Here is a 14,831-nt window from a genome sequence, read left to right as displayed (position 1 = left end):
AATACTACTACTAATAATAACAATACGGTTTGTTTTGGAAGAAATAAAATCATGCATAACTAAGAATCATTATGTTTGAAGATGAATAGGTTTATTGTTAAAAAGACATTTTAATTTATTGTTTGCTTTGTCATATAAGCTGAATTTGTTATTAAATGGAGTATATTGAAAAATATCTAATTTATGTTTAAAAAAAAATGTAATTAAGGAATGAATGCAACATATTGTGCTATGTCTTTCTGATCAGTTATGAAACGATCACATCAGTGAGAGGATTGCATGTATGATTTTAAGTAGCAGTCTCAATACATGTTGCAGTGGACGATACTGAAGCTTCCAGAGGCTGAGCAGAAAATTCTGGACTCGCAGCGGTGGGTTAAACTGTCATGATTTCCACAATTCCAGATTCTGGATTTATTCTATATACATTTTTAATTGTGTAACATCATAACATCATAAGGTACTGTAGTTAACACTATTAATTTATTATTAATCAACTATTATTTCATTAATTCATTTTTACTTTATAGATCTACCATGTCAGGTTTGGTAAATCCCTACAATGATGATGATCGCTCCAGCCAGTCATCTGGGTCATCTTCAACTAAATCACAATCATTCAGCAAAGAAGACACTAAAGACAAAGGAGCTCATTCCCCACATACTGGCTCTCCAACACTCAGACCAAGAAAAAAGCTTTTTCCAAAACTGGCAAAAGCTAAGAAAGATGAACAAATTGAATGCGTTTATGAACTAAAAGAAAAAGACATCGAAAAGTTAGAGGAAGAGGACAAAAACAAAAATGTGTATGTGGTTTCTGGAGAGTATGAAGACATATTGCCTAATGTCACAGCAAATGAAGAAGGAGAAGAAGATCCAGACCCTATTGGCGCAGAATTACAGGAAATAATTGACTCTCCACCTGCAGAAAAAACAAACAAACTGAAAAGTAAACTGAAGGAGTTGGAGAATGTCACACTTAACATCGCTGTAACCGGAATGACAGGGGCAGGAAAGTCTTCCTTTGTCAATGCCCTGAGAGGACTTGGAAATGATGATGATGATGAGAGAGTAGCTCCCACAGGAACAACTGAGACAACCATGAAGCCAAACATGTACCAACATCCCTTCATGCCAAACGTGAAAATCTGGGATCTGCCTGGAATTGGTAGTCCAAAATTTAGAGCGAAGAAGTACCTGAAAGATGTCAAGTTCAACACGTATGACTTCTTTCTCATAGTGACCTCTGAAAGGTTTAAGGAGAACGACATAGAGCTGGCCACAGCAATCCAGAAGAGCAAGAAGCTATTTTATTTCATTCGCACTAAAATTGACAATGACATTCGTGCCGAATCACACAAAAGAAACTTTGATGAGCAGACGTTGCTCAATAACATTCGAGAGGATTGTAAATTGAACCTGGTGAAAGTCGGAATATCCAAAATATTCCTAGTATCTTCATTTCAATTGGAAAAATATGACTTTCAGAAGCTGATCAACACCCTTGAGGAGGAACTACCTGAGAACAAAAGATTTGCTCTCATTCAGTCTCTGCCTGTTTATTCTCTTGAAGCCCTGACAAAGAAGAAAACGTACTTCAAGAAAATGATCTGGCTGTTCGCGTTTGCGGCCGGGGTCGGGGCATTGCCTCCCCTCCCGGGATTGTCAGTGGCCTGTGATTATGGCATCATGAAGAATTTCTTTAAACAAGTCTTCACCAGCTACGGCTTATCGAATCAAGCCCTAGAGGTGCTATCAGAACGAGTGAACAAACCTGTGGAGCATCTGAAATCTGCTATGACGTCACGCTTCAAAGATGGAGTCACTGATGATATTCTAAAAGATATGATGTCTAAACCAGTCGTTGCTATAGCCAAGACGCTGGGGACCATAATGGCTCTGCTGCCATTAGGAGCTATACCGGCGGGAGGGACGGCTGTCACCACTGTGCACTACCTGCTTAACAAGGGACTGAATGAGATGACAGAAGATACCAAAAATGTGCTTGCTGCATCACAACTTACCTAATATATGCGGAAACAAATGAGTCATAGATCAGGCTCTGATCTTATATATCAATTAATGGAAATTATATAACAGATCTGATGTTGCAGAAAATGTGTCTTGTAGATTTGAAAATGAAAAAGTAAACTCACTAATTATTCGCTTCTTTGTAATTATGATTACAAATAAAAGTTATTGTGATTTAGAGCATTTGAAAATAACACTATTTTATTTCCAATGTAAATTTTATTTTCATTTGTGTCTATATCTATGTATAGCTATATGTGCATCCTGAACTTTGTGCAAGCAATAAAATACTTTTGTAATATTTTCACTGTGTGTAAATTTCACAGTTTGTAACTTCTCTCATTGGTTTTGAAGTCTTATCAAATAACTAACTTTAAAAAGTAGAACAACACTTCCCAATGTCACAAGCATGCCAGGCTCCTCCCTCTCCCAGACACAACGCTCACAGTCACCCGAATACTGATCACACACACCTGCACGTCATTATCACTGCAATCACCACCTGTACTTAAGCCCCACGCATTCACTCAGTCACTGTCCAGTCTCGTTTGCACATGCTCACGCTACTGCTTGCTTCCACGGACTCACCTGTGTTACTCGTCTCGTCTCGTCTCGTCTCGTCTCGTCTCGTCTCGTCTCGTCTCGTCTTCCAAGTCGACCTACAATCAAGAAAGTACAGTATCACCCATTACCATTCTACTGGACGCACACTTCTGATACTCACCACATCTGCTCACTCCCTGGTTCTGCTTAATAAACTCTGTTTACCTCTGCCATCTGTTCTCCGTGTCACCTCTGTTTGTAACACCCAATACTTCCCTAGCAATTGGAGCAACTAATTTTATATATTGGCCTGAAAGGGTCAACTAATTCCATAGACATATTGACTTTATATATTATAAAAACTGCATATGCTGTCCCCTACCCTTAAAAAGGAAAACTTTCTGCATTTTTATTTTCAAAAAACAACATCAATTAGGATGATTTATAAGCTGTTTTCCACAAAAAAATGTCAACACAACGTAGGGAATACCTGAACAACACACACGTATAAAAGCCACCTCTATATGATAAGTATGTGAACTGGTAAAGAGAAGGAATGAAAGAGCTATCATACAGTTAATTTGCCTGCTGACTTGTAAACTTGTGATGCAAGTCTGCTATGTACAAACAACATATGTAGAAGAATATGTGAAGAAAGTATTCACATTATATATTCCTATTTGAGTGTTTATATATAATATATTTTGAAATATTTAATTGTAGATAAAATATTGCTATTTTCACTGCTAGAAGAAATGTGTAGACTTTCAACAACATAGTGTCGGTCCAGATCTGGGCCACATCTGGTACATGTGGATTCCATGCGTACCAGATGTGGGCCGGATCTGGACCGACACTATGTAGCTGTCTGGGCTATTCGTTTTGTCCATTTTTAGGGGTGGTCATTAATCACAAGCCATTCCTTGTGTTAATAAGATGAAAAGTTATGACATAAAAAGAACAATAACATAAATAAAACAAAATAAGAACTAGGATTCTCAGACAAAACAAAAGACTTTTTCGCCTCCAGATGTTGAAGGTAAAGAAACATCACAATTATTCCAAGACCATCTATATGAAGACAAATCTATAAAGAAGAAATTAATTGTGTACAGGTTTGTACCTAAAATAATATAAGACCTTTAATTGTATATTAAAACATCTGCAAAGTTCATTATGACATCTGCATAAGTTGCGGCCTTATGTCTCACACAGGATGAAGAGGATTAAGTAAGTAAAGTTAAGTTGAAACAAAAAAGGATAGTGTTTATTGGAAATAGGTGTTTTCTATGGCTTGAAAAGCACAAGCCTTAAGGAAAAACAAACTTTATGCACTGACAAGCAGGGTTTTTGTTTTGTTTTGTGAAACATGAGACATGTCATTGGTGGTGGCAACAGGATACATGTCAAACAGGACTTTGGGATCAGTCAGATTCATATAAAAAGCATGCATGGCTGACAGAGCCGTAAGTATTCATAATTTATGTGTTCTGCCAGAATGAGAAAAATTGTTGTGGTTTTAAGGAAAAATTTACATTGTTCATGTACATGCAACATGTTCATTTATGCATGTGACTTGCCATTCTCCGTAACAAGCTTCACAACTTTATGATCTGCTTCCTGTAAAACACTTCCTGCTAAACAGCATTCCTATGGAAATGTGCATGTTTGGAATTGTTATGTTTTAGTTAGAAACACCAGAGAGACTAAATGTAGATTATTTTGAAAAATGAAAAACAGATGGAAGATAGCATGGAAAGGAAATAGGTCTATTTAAATATGGTTCACATATATTTTAAAATAGACAAACTCATATACAGGACTTATACAGTGCATTCACCATCACTTTTTTTGGTGCAAATTTAGTTTTAGTTTAGTTTTTCTTAATTCTTTTTCTAATTCTTATTTTCTGGGGCAATCGACAGCATGCCACTTTATTTAATCAAGTAGGTTATATGTAATTGATTTCTAATAAAGTAGTTCTTATAAGTATTCAGCTTCAGTTCTCAGATGTTTTCTGAACCACACCCTAAATCCACAACTTATTGGCAACTTTTTCATAAACAGCTCACATCACTTTAAGACATGCAGAGATACCGAAATTATAACCATCTCTGCACAGATAAGGTGAGTTCATCTTATTATAAATGCAAATATAGAAAAATGTATGCTTTTTGTTTGTTTCAAATCGCATATAAAACAATATTAGTAAGCAATTCTGAATAATTAAAGATAAGCAAAGCACTACAGAGACTGTTGGTGTGAAGGAACAACATGATGTTTTATTTATTGTAATGCGGTTTTATTGTACGGATGATGGGGTGTCATTTAATTGTTTTATGTCTGAAAACATAACTTTTTAAAAATGTAAAATTATGTAGATGCAATTATATAGCCTATAAATAAAAGTTTTATTATACATGGAGTAGTAGGTTGCTTTGGGAGGGAAACAATTCAGATCAGCCAAATAATAGGCTACTCACTTCCATCTCGGTAACCCCCTGCCATTCAACACATTCGTGAGTGGAAAAATAATGGCTGACTAAAAATTACCATCGGCTTCTGCAACTGCATTTTTTGTCTTTTGTATGATACTGCATCTACTCCACTAGATGTCAGTGCAACAGTAAACGAAAATACTCCATGAAATAAATGTAACTTAAAGGGATAGTTCAACCTATAATATGGAAGGATATCGCAGACATTTTTCAAAAGGAATTGCAAATTGTATTTGTACAATTTGCAATTCATTATTCATTATTCATGAATAATTCATTATTCATTCCTATAAAGAAAATGGGGAGAAATATCCAATAAATGTGTCTATTTTGCAACAACAAAAAAGTCATAAAACTACTGTGTAGTTTTTTGCACTTCAAACAAAGCTAAAAACCTGGAACTTTAGTTATATAAAATATAACTATTTATCACCTGCCAACCAAACAAAAAAACAAAAACAAAAGAAGACTGATCTGGTTAAGCAAATTATCAAGAAGAAATTAAATGAAGCGTTAGGGATGCTTTTTGACCGTTTAATCGTTTACCAAAAGTAAGCATGAAAAAAAAAAAAACGTAGGCCTATTAAAATGTTTTTTTTTTTTTTTTTTTTTAGTTTTTTTAGTTTTTTTTTTAGTTTGCTGCACGGTAAAAGCAAAATATGTGATATAGGCCTATGGTGTGAAGATCAGCTCAATATATAGGCTAATATAGGCTATAATCTTTAAAATAGGCCTATCCATTTATTGAAAGCAAGCAATAAAAGCTAGCAAAAAGTCGTCTATTAGACGTTGAATAGACGTAAACCTTCAACGTCTAAATACGGTCCACTGAAGGTTGAAAATGAAAATTGAAAAGACGTCAAATTTGTCCAACTTTTCAACGTTGAAAACAGGTCGATCTTCAACGTCTAAATACGGTCCACTGAAGGTTGAAAATGAAAATTGAAAAGACGTCAAATTTGTCCAACTTTTCAACGTTGAAAACGGGTCGATCTTTAACGTTCACTAAATGCCATTGTCAATTCTCAAGTCCACATTAACATGCCAAATAATATTTTATATTAACATATGAATGAAACAAAGCTTTAAAGGGTTAGCTTATAATAACTTTATTGAAACAGCACATTTAAATAGTGCAAACAGCAACCATCACATTAGAGTATAGTGCAATACACAGTCAGTCCAGTAACCAACACAGATTTCACATAGTGCAATAAACATAGGTTGGTCCAGTAACCAACACAGTTCACTTTTCAAGAGTCAACAAAACACAACTCTAAGAAAGAAAGTGTACATTAAATGTTCACACTTTGCGACCTCCACCTCCAGCTCTCCCTGGAGCATGTTTAAGTGTCTCAGCCATGGCAGCCCTGATTTCCACTTCTGTGGCTGTTTTACTCCACTTCATTACTGCAGCTGCAAAAGAAAATATATTAGATGGTGCATGAATAAACCACGTCTTACATCATTAAGGCCCCTACTACACATTGTATTTACATTTTATCAATTGCATGGATTTGCATACCTTCCCAAAAGAAATACAATTGGTAAGCTAAATTAGATATATACAGGTGCTTCTCAAATTAGAAATGTCATGAAAAAGTTAATTTCAGGAATTCAACTAAACAGGTGAAACTAATATATTATATAGACTCATTACATGCAAATGAGATATTTCAAGCCTTTGCTATAATTTTGATGATTATTGGCTTACAGCTTATGAAACCCCCAATTTCAAAATCTCAGAAAATTAGATTACATAAAAACTTTAAAAAAAAAAAAAGATTGTAAATACAGAAATGTTAGCCCTCTGAAAAGTATAATCATGCATATGTTCTCAGCAGGGACGATTCCAGGATTTAATAAATGGGGGGACCAAGAGAACTAGTGAGGGGGGGCCCATGGGAAATCAGAAAATTAAACTGGAAATAAATAATTTATGAAGAAAATAGCACGTTTTCAAAAATATTTGAAATGCCCAGTGCCTTAATATAGACACCACACAGTTTTGTTCTAATTCATAAAAATAAAATAAATTCAGTTTAAAAAAAAAAAAAAACAAGTACTGAGTACATATCCATGATTATACTTTTCAGAGAGCCAACATTTCTGGATTTTAAATCCCCTTTTTATCAATTTTGATGTAATATTCAAATTTTCTGAGATTTTGAATTTGTGGGTTTCATAAGCCATAATCAAAATTATAACAAATTGAAAATCTCTCACTTTGCATGTAATGAGTCTATATAATAAATTAGTTTCACCTGTTAAAGGTCTAATATGTAGGAATTTTGTAATAAAATATTCCCAAATCACTAGAACAGTGTTATACATTTCCTGCAGTTGTGTACTTACAATATCCCAAAAGTCCCCAAAGATTTTTAATTTCAGAGAAATTTTTAATTATTGTCCGTCCCGGAAATTTTCACTTGTCGTCTGTCACTGACGTAATATCCGCGTTCTCCCTGGTTTCCGCTGTATGAGCCCTCTGATTGTAATCAAGGCGACAGACGTGTAGTTTGAAATGTCTATCTGCACGCTTGTTGTTTCGTTCAAACATTATGGACCATGGCAAGCAGACTTTAGATAAAAAAAAAGGAGAACTAAAACGTGGATCAACATCAGCGCGGTGTTTGAGATGTCGAGAGCTCTACGTCCGAGACTAACTTCCACTTGACGCTGCTCTTACATGTACTTTATTAGACAGTAAATGTACGTAAAACTAATCACTGTTATATAGTTTACATAACGAAATGTTAGAATAGGATCTGTATGTTATTCTAATGTTGAAATTACTGCTAGTCTCATACAGACAAACTAACACATAGAATAACATTATAACTTACAATACACTAGTTTAGTTTGATCGTGTAACGGTTTGACCAGGTGAAACAGCGCTGCAAGTTTCATTCGTCTAATAAACTGACCTGTGAGTAGTAATTCAACACTTCCGTGTATTTCGGTAGAATTGTCAATATTCCTTTATATTTGCGGGACTCGCGTCGCGTCTTGTAAGAGGTTAGCAACCCCTAGCGGCGAAGAAATTTACATATTGGACCTTTAAGTTGAATTCCTAAAATTAATTGACTTTCCACTATTCTAATTTGAGAAGCACCTGTATAAACATGAAAAATGCAGTTACCTTTTACCACAGAGTAAAGAACGGTATCCTGGAAGGCTTTTTTGTCACTGCGACCCCGCCCCTTCATGTTGAAACCAGCCATTAGGCTGTTGGTGAAAAGCCTGAGAAAACATGCAGAAAATCATATAGTGAGGTCAACATTCTGCAATGCCTACATTCTACAAATATTCCTTTATGCTTGCATTATTCCTAATGAATCATCTCTTTCTGCATTTATGCTTTTCTATGTGCTTATGCTTTTCTACGTGCAAACAGAGCAGGCAAAGAGTAAAAATGTAACTGCATAATTACATTCTATATTCTGAGCATTTGACAGTTGTTTAATACCTGTCCATTATTTTATGGACGCAGTCTTTGTTATTCCTCCCTCCCACCTTTGAGAGCTGGGACACCTGTACATGACACATGAAAAGCCACTCAATACATTATGAATAAACCAATGGTGTTGAAAATATACTGATTGTTGCCAGATTGAGCTTAAATGGGAACTAGTCATGTTGAAGCATCCATACAATAACATCCTATAAAGCTGTGTGCATGTTAACAGATGCTGCCAAAAGCATATTTTTTGCACAATATAGATAATTTAGACTTTTTGGAGACTTGGAGGTCTAGTCTTATTGACACGGTTTAGTCCAATTTCTGTAGAAATCATACCCTTTGTTCCCAGAGGTTGCGTTCCTTGAGACGTGCCTCTTCTTCAGCAAAATCTTCAAAGGTTTCTAGCCTAGCAACATGGACAGCAGAATTCAGCGGCTCATAGTGCCTTCCGACTCTTTTTATCTCATCAAGAAGTTCAACTAGCTTTCCAAGCACTGACTTCTGGTATTCTGTGGAAGAAAATACATTAATTTATTTATTTTTGTTACTTTATGATTATTAAAGAATCATACAATAATAAATATTGACCATGGACGTACTAGCTTGAGACATGGGGAATAAGCCTCTCTCGGACTGTGATGGCATTTGAACTCCACGCTGAGGTGTGCGAGAACGCCTAGATCCTGAAAAATAAAAAAACAGCATTGAAGCTCATTGAAATTGTTTTTAAAGACAGCTGCTCCTTTAATAATGTCAATAAGTGAGGTAGGAGAATTGACAACTATGAAGAATGAAATTAATCATGGACTCACTGGATGAGGATGACCGACTCTTTCTGCTCTCGGACTGTGATGGCTTTCGAACTCCACGCTGAGGTGTGCGAGAACGCCTAGATCCTGAAAAATAAAAAAACAGCATTGAAGCTCATTGAAATTGTTTTTAAAGACAGCTGCTCCTTTAATGATGTCAATAAGTGAGGTAGGAGAATTGACAACTATGAAGAATGAAATTAATCATGGACTCACTGGATGAGGATGACCGACTCTTTCTGCTCTCGGACTGTGATGGCTTTCGAACTCCACGCTGAGGTGTGCGAGAACGCCTAGATCCTGAAAAATAAAAAAACAGCATTGAAGCTCATTGAAATTGTTTTTAAAGACAGCTGCTCCTTTAATGATGTCAATAAGTGAGGTAGGAGAATTGACAACTATGAAGAATGAAATTAATCATGGACTCACTGGATGAGGATGACCGACTCTTTCTGCTCTCGGACTGTGATGGCTTTCGAACTCCACGCTGAGGTGTGCGAGAACGCCTAGATCCTGAAAAATAAAAAAACAGCATTGAAGCTCATTGAAATTGTTTTTAAAGACAGCTGCTCCTTTAATAATGTCAATAAGTGAGGTAGGAGAATTGACAACTATGAAGAATGAAATTAATCATGGACTCACTGGATGAGGATGACTGACTCTTTCTGCTCCCGGACTGTGATGGCTTTCGAACTCCACGCTGAGGTGTGCAAGAACCCATAGATCCTAAAAAAAAAATTATTAAATAAAAAACAGCATTGAAGCTCATTTAAATCGTTTTTAAAGACAGCTATCCTTTTTAAAGACTCACTGGATGAGGACGCCCGACTTTTTCTGCTCCCGGACTGTGAGGGCTTTCGAACGCCACGCTGAGGTGTGCGAGAACGCCTGGATCCTTAACAAAAAAACAAACGAAAAAACAATCAAAAATGAAATCGTTTTTTTGCTCCTGCAATAATGTCAATGAGTGAGGTAGTAGAATTGACAACTATGAAGAATGAAATTGATCATGGACAAGAAAAAAAAATAATAATAATGTACTAGCCAATTTAAAAAAAAATGTTTTAATGACTTACTGGCTGACTCTGGACTCAATGCTTCTGATGATTCAGACCTTGTGGGTGAACGGTGATGCGTTGGACAAGATAATCCAGAAACTGAAAAAGCCACAGGAATGGTTGAAATACTTTGTTTTGAACACAGACGTAAAAATACTTTATATTCCATTTGCATTGTGAGCAAGTAGAATAAATAAAAACATGAAATTACTGTCTGAAGATGCAGGACTCTCTGGTTGTCTAATGGTGGTGTTAGCCAGTTCTGGGGGTGCAGGTAACTCGAGCAGCATTGCATTTTGTCCTGTGGTTGTTAAAAGAAATTCCAAAACCAGAAGCAGTAAAGCAACTTAAATGACAGAAAAACTCATATTGCCAACCATTCCCTGAAGTTTGATGACTGAATTATACCACTGGACCGGACCAGCCCAGCTATTTTACTCACCCTTATGTGAGAGCTTTGGCGGAGGAACCGGAAGCAACACTGTATCGTCTAGACAAACATGCACAATGAAATTAATCACGGTAAGATAACGATGAATACTATTACAGTTTACTCAAACAACTTTAACTGTACTCACCCTTTTTCTTGTCTGGCAAGGACTCATCCTCCTCAGGAGACATATCTGACCCTGCCAATATTATATTTGTCACTTATGATATGTGATGGTTTACATTGTACGCTCATTGTTTAATGCATGTCCTTAAAAAGGACCAAATAAATTACCTTGAACATAATCCTCAAATTTTCTTTTTTTCTTCATTCTCTTTTGACTGACTGTGTCCTCCTCTTCGGTTTGAGCTGAGGTGTAATTATATTTTTCACACTCCTGTCGGCTTACTAAAAATCAAGAATGAAAACAAACTACTAACGATAGTAATACGTATTTGAGTATTATAGTATTGTAACTAAAAAAATTAAATTTAAATTAAAATAAGCCAGAAATAACATTCAAAATGTTATTTTTTTTCTTTCACCTGATGTCACTTTGACTTTAACAAATTCAAAGCTTAACCAGTCCTCTTGTGGTTGTAAAAGGCGCTTATGTGCCACAGACACGTTTTTTAGTGGCCATCGCACCACTTTGGTCTCTGTGTCAACCCAGTTCAATGGCAAAACTCCTTCCATCTGCTTCCCATTCTCCACCCAAACAGCCCGTGCGTATACCATTGCCTGAAACACAATTAGATTATTTAATTTAGAACTACACATTTCCTTTTCTACATGATGCTAACAGTGCACTACTATTTTAAATAATAGTAAATATTACATACGTTATGTGTGTTCATTTCCTGTGCTCCATTCCATGGAGGAGAGGAAAAAGGACATGCCCTTGTTCACATGGGAGACACGCAACCTTCCGGTAAAGGTCTTTGGTTTCCAATAACTTTGTCTTTGTCCGTTTTCTTTGAACATAGACTATATTCAATAGCCTTGACTCACATGGCTTCTTAAAAAAGTCTCTTGTGTCCTTTTGGCTCAGCACATCACATACCAAAGTTCCATCTTGCCTTTTTTCCTTCACAAATGCAAAATTTCCATTGTGAAGCATAAAGCAGTGGTCTTTATCTTTGGCTGATATATAAAAACATGACCTTGTCTCTTGAGGCTTGTTGATGCCTTTCTTTGCATTTTCGATCTCACTCATCCGCTTTGTTACTTGAGCGATTGGATTGTGGCTATTTTTGACCAATTTTTTTAATACTTGCAGATGATTTTCGAATGGGAAACATGAGATGTCATTTAGTGAACAGTTGAAGCGAGAAGCATCTTCATGCAGATGCAACAGGCAGTGCACATTGTAGACTGCAAATGTTTTTCCATAAAGGTCATCACACCTTTTAACGAAGTATTTTAGAAGCTCCTCAGCATATGCAATATATGAACGTCGTGTGTTCTCATCAGGGCTCAGCAGGATTGACAGAGCCACTGTCAATGTCAAAAAGTGAGTATACACTTCACGTGAAACTACATTTCGAAGAACATTTGGTCCAGTATATAAAACAAACTGTCGAAATTCAGTGGCTTTCCATCTATCCAGTTCCCTCAAACCCCTGGGCTGCCTTGCAAACTCACTTGGCATGGATCCATTCAGCTTGTTTAGTTTTTCTGAGATCTCATCTTTTTGTTTTGCAGATAGCCGGCACACTTTTGGACCCCGAGACAAAAAGACTAGAACACGTTTTACTACTCCTAAACAAATCAAATGCATATAGTCTAACACAAAAGAGCTCACGCAAGGTATGCCTGCATCAATAAGTGGGCTTTTTATAGTCTGGTGATCTTCATACAGTACTTGACTGAACTCCTCGTCCGTTCTTGCTCTAAAGCTCTCATGACTGTTAAAAACCACTCTACCTTCCCACGATCCTTTGGCAATACACCTTTCACAGCTGGAGTACCCATTGTGGTTTTTTATGCACTTTAAAAATGATCGTGCTGGTGCATCACATATAAAGGCCTTAAGGCTGATAGCATAAAGTTGACCTTCATACTCCATCCCAACAGCTTTGAGATGCTGAAACTCTTCCAAAAGGTCTTTGACAAAATCATCCAAAGGACTTGGCTTTGCTGTTCCACAGAAAAGTGCAACAATGAAAGGATCAAAATTGTGAAACTGTGCCAATATGGGCCAAAATTGAACACTGTTTGATTTAAAAAGTGGTAAGCCATCAATGTTCACACACAACTCAATAAGGTTTTGTGAAAAGGATTGGCACTGTGCAATCTTTAGTTTAATGCCTTGTTCTAAACCATAATAAATGTACTGCCCATTACATCTAGAAAGACATTCAACGGTTTTGGGGGTTGAAAGGAGGGTGCGTGCATCCTTTGGCAGCTGGTGCCCATGTCTACGTAGGATGCCTAGTAGCTCATTCAATGACGTTTGAGTGATTGAATTACTTGTTGACCAAGTCCTTAAATCAGAGCCAATATCTGGTGTATCACTGTCAGGGTGTAAACTCAGGATTTCAGGCTCAGAGTCCGAGGATTCTACATGCTCTGTGTAACCATAATCGGATTCGTTATCTTCTACAACTTCTTGAAGTCCATCACCATCACTTCTATCACTTCTATCACTTGGTAGCGACTGAATATCAAGGTTGTCATCATCCAACTGAGCAATGGCATTAACTTCTGCTTTTCTTTTTCTCCAACTTCTTAAGTATGTCATATCTGCAACAGTAATATAAGTGTATGTTGACATTGTACATTTTTGAAATTGATTTGATTTTTAAACATTACAAACAAAGTTTTAAAGTTTTTTCTAATTATAGGAGGTACTTTTATGTGCAAATGTACATAATGCAAACGCTGTCACAACAACAGCGTGTTAGTGAATGATTCAGCGTTTTAAATGAATCGATAGAATCAAAGATTCAATTAATTATTCGTAAACGCCTACCTCATTCTTGAATGAATCAGCATTTGAACGAATCGACTCAATGACTCACTCATTCAGACGGTCACCTGCTGCCACCTACTGGTGGTTTAGTTTAATCTTTCCAACATTTCTTATTTGTATATTTAAAACAATCTCATAACATTATTTAATGCAGTTGTAAATTTTCCGTGTAAATTATTTAATTTGACTGGTAACAGCCAGTGTCGTCTTCTAATTTAATTGATTGATTCAATTTAAGAATATAAAAGGAAATCTGAATCATAGCCTATATTTAATAAGATTAGGGGAAAATGCCCTTTATAAAAGGTAAACATATCACAAATATGCATATGTCAAAGCTGATTGAACACTGGTGAGAATATTGCTTCAGAATAAATTTTATTTACAACACACACAAAGAAAAAAGTAAATTTTTTTTTTTTTTTTTTTTTCCAGACAAGCACATTTTGTACTCGGACAAGTGGATGACAGATTTACTTGTCCGAAGGACAAGCACGTGAACATGCTTAATGTCGAGCCCTGGTTTAGGCTAAAAAAGAAATATTGCAGTTGCCTACATTTTAAGGATTTGGCATTACATGTTGATGGAGCAAAAATTTGACTTTTTTTTTAATGGCGTTTTGGAAGAGCTCTTCAATATTTTTCTGATGGCGACGGATAGCCACCTAAAATGGCGGCGCCTTCGCGGAGTGAAACGCGTGACGTCTCATTCTCAATCTTGAACACCATCTAGCCAACAATGGGGTTTTGTGCTTGCTAGCTTGAAGAAAAAACACAAAACACTTAGCCGTACAGGTAATTTCTATCAGTTTAGTTAGGCAACCTAGCTGAGGTAACGTTGTAAAGGAAGTTTATAAATAGCATAAAGCTAAAATTAATTAACCTGGATATCTACCTCGATATAACATAAGTTACAAAATAATCACAAACAGTTAAACCTTAATGGCTTATTAATATCCGCATTTGGGTAATTTATTAGCTAACTGTCCATCTGTGTGGTGTGCCTGTGGACACTCGTGGTAGCC

The 14,831-nt window shown here is 36.2% G+C and overlaps 3 protein-coding genes across 3 annotated transcripts; 1 reads left to right on the top strand and 2 right to left on the bottom strand.

Moving 5' to 3' along the window:
* Nucleotides 1-247: 247 nt before the first annotated feature.
* LOC307139123 (interferon-gamma-inducible GTPase 10-like) lies at nt 248-2,337 on the top strand. The gene is made up of 2 exons (XM_079837983.1): nt 248-371; nt 531-2,337. Exons 1-2 carry the CDS (start codon nt 310-312, stop codon nt 2,026-2,028), a joined length of 1,560 nt encoding a protein of 519 aa, XP_079694109.1. The 5' UTR covers nt 248-309; the 3' UTR covers nt 2,029-2,337.
* A 3,831-nt stretch (nt 2,338-6,168) lies between these two features.
* LOC307139131 (uncharacterized protein) lies at nt 6,169-9,212 on the bottom strand. Its single transcript, XM_079837991.1, has 5 exons — nt 9,135-9,212; nt 8,872-9,044; nt 8,542-8,606; nt 8,215-8,315; nt 6,169-6,488 (listed from the first exon to the last, which is right to left on the bottom strand). Exons 1-5 carry the CDS (start codon nt 9,178-9,180, stop codon nt 6,376-6,378), a joined length of 498 nt encoding a protein of 165 aa, XP_079694117.1. The 5' UTR covers nt 9,181-9,212; the 3' UTR covers nt 6,169-6,375.
* Nucleotides 9,213-9,288: 76 nt separating this feature from the next.
* On the bottom strand, nt 9,289-13,578 carry LOC307139220 (uncharacterized protein; the record flags this gene model as incomplete). The annotated part of the gene is made up of 12 exons (XM_079838110.1): nt 11,675-13,578; nt 11,378-11,573; nt 11,127-11,240; nt 10,981-11,031; nt 10,845-10,892; nt 10,614-10,703; nt 10,421-10,501; nt 10,156-10,239; nt 9,987-10,070; nt 9,774-9,857; nt 9,561-9,644; nt 9,289-9,431 (listed from the first exon to the last, which is right to left on the bottom strand). Exons 1-12 carry the CDS (start codon nt 11,687-11,689, stop codon nt 9,289-9,291), a joined length of 1,074 nt encoding a protein of 357 aa, XP_079694236.1. The 5' UTR covers nt 11,690-13,578.
* Between the last annotated feature and the right edge of the window lie 1,253 nt (nt 13,579-14,831).

Source organism: Gobio gobio (genome assembly GCF_949357685.1).
Source record: "Gobio gobio genome assembly, chromosome: 15".
Classification (NCBI taxonomy): domain Eukaryota; kingdom Metazoa; phylum Chordata; class Actinopteri; order Cypriniformes; family Gobionidae; genus Gobio; species Gobio gobio.
The sequence above is the reverse complement of the archived record's forward strand: the minus strand, read 5'-3'. Positions and strand labels throughout refer to the sequence as shown.

Coding starts and splice junctions, on each gene's coding strand:
- LOC307139123 (XM_079837983.1), top strand. CDS start 310: ATGTTGCAGTGGACGATACTGAAGCTTCCAGAGGCTGAGCAGAAAATT. Junction 372..530: donor AAAATTCTGGACTCGCAGCG/GTGGGTTAAACT, acceptor TTTACTTTATAG/ATCTACCATGTCAGGTTTGG.
- LOC307139131 (XM_079837991.1), bottom strand. CDS start 9,180: ATGCCATCACAGTCCGAGAGAGGCTTATTCCCCATGTCTCAAGCTA. Junction 9,045..9,134: donor ATTCCCCATGTCTCAAGCTA/GTACGTCCATGG, acceptor TTTCTTCCACAG/AATACCAGAAGTCAGTGCTT. Junction 6,489..8,214: donor TCTTTACTCTGTGGTAAAAG/GTAACTGCATTT, acceptor TTTCTTTTGCAG/CTGCAGTAATGAAGTGGAGT.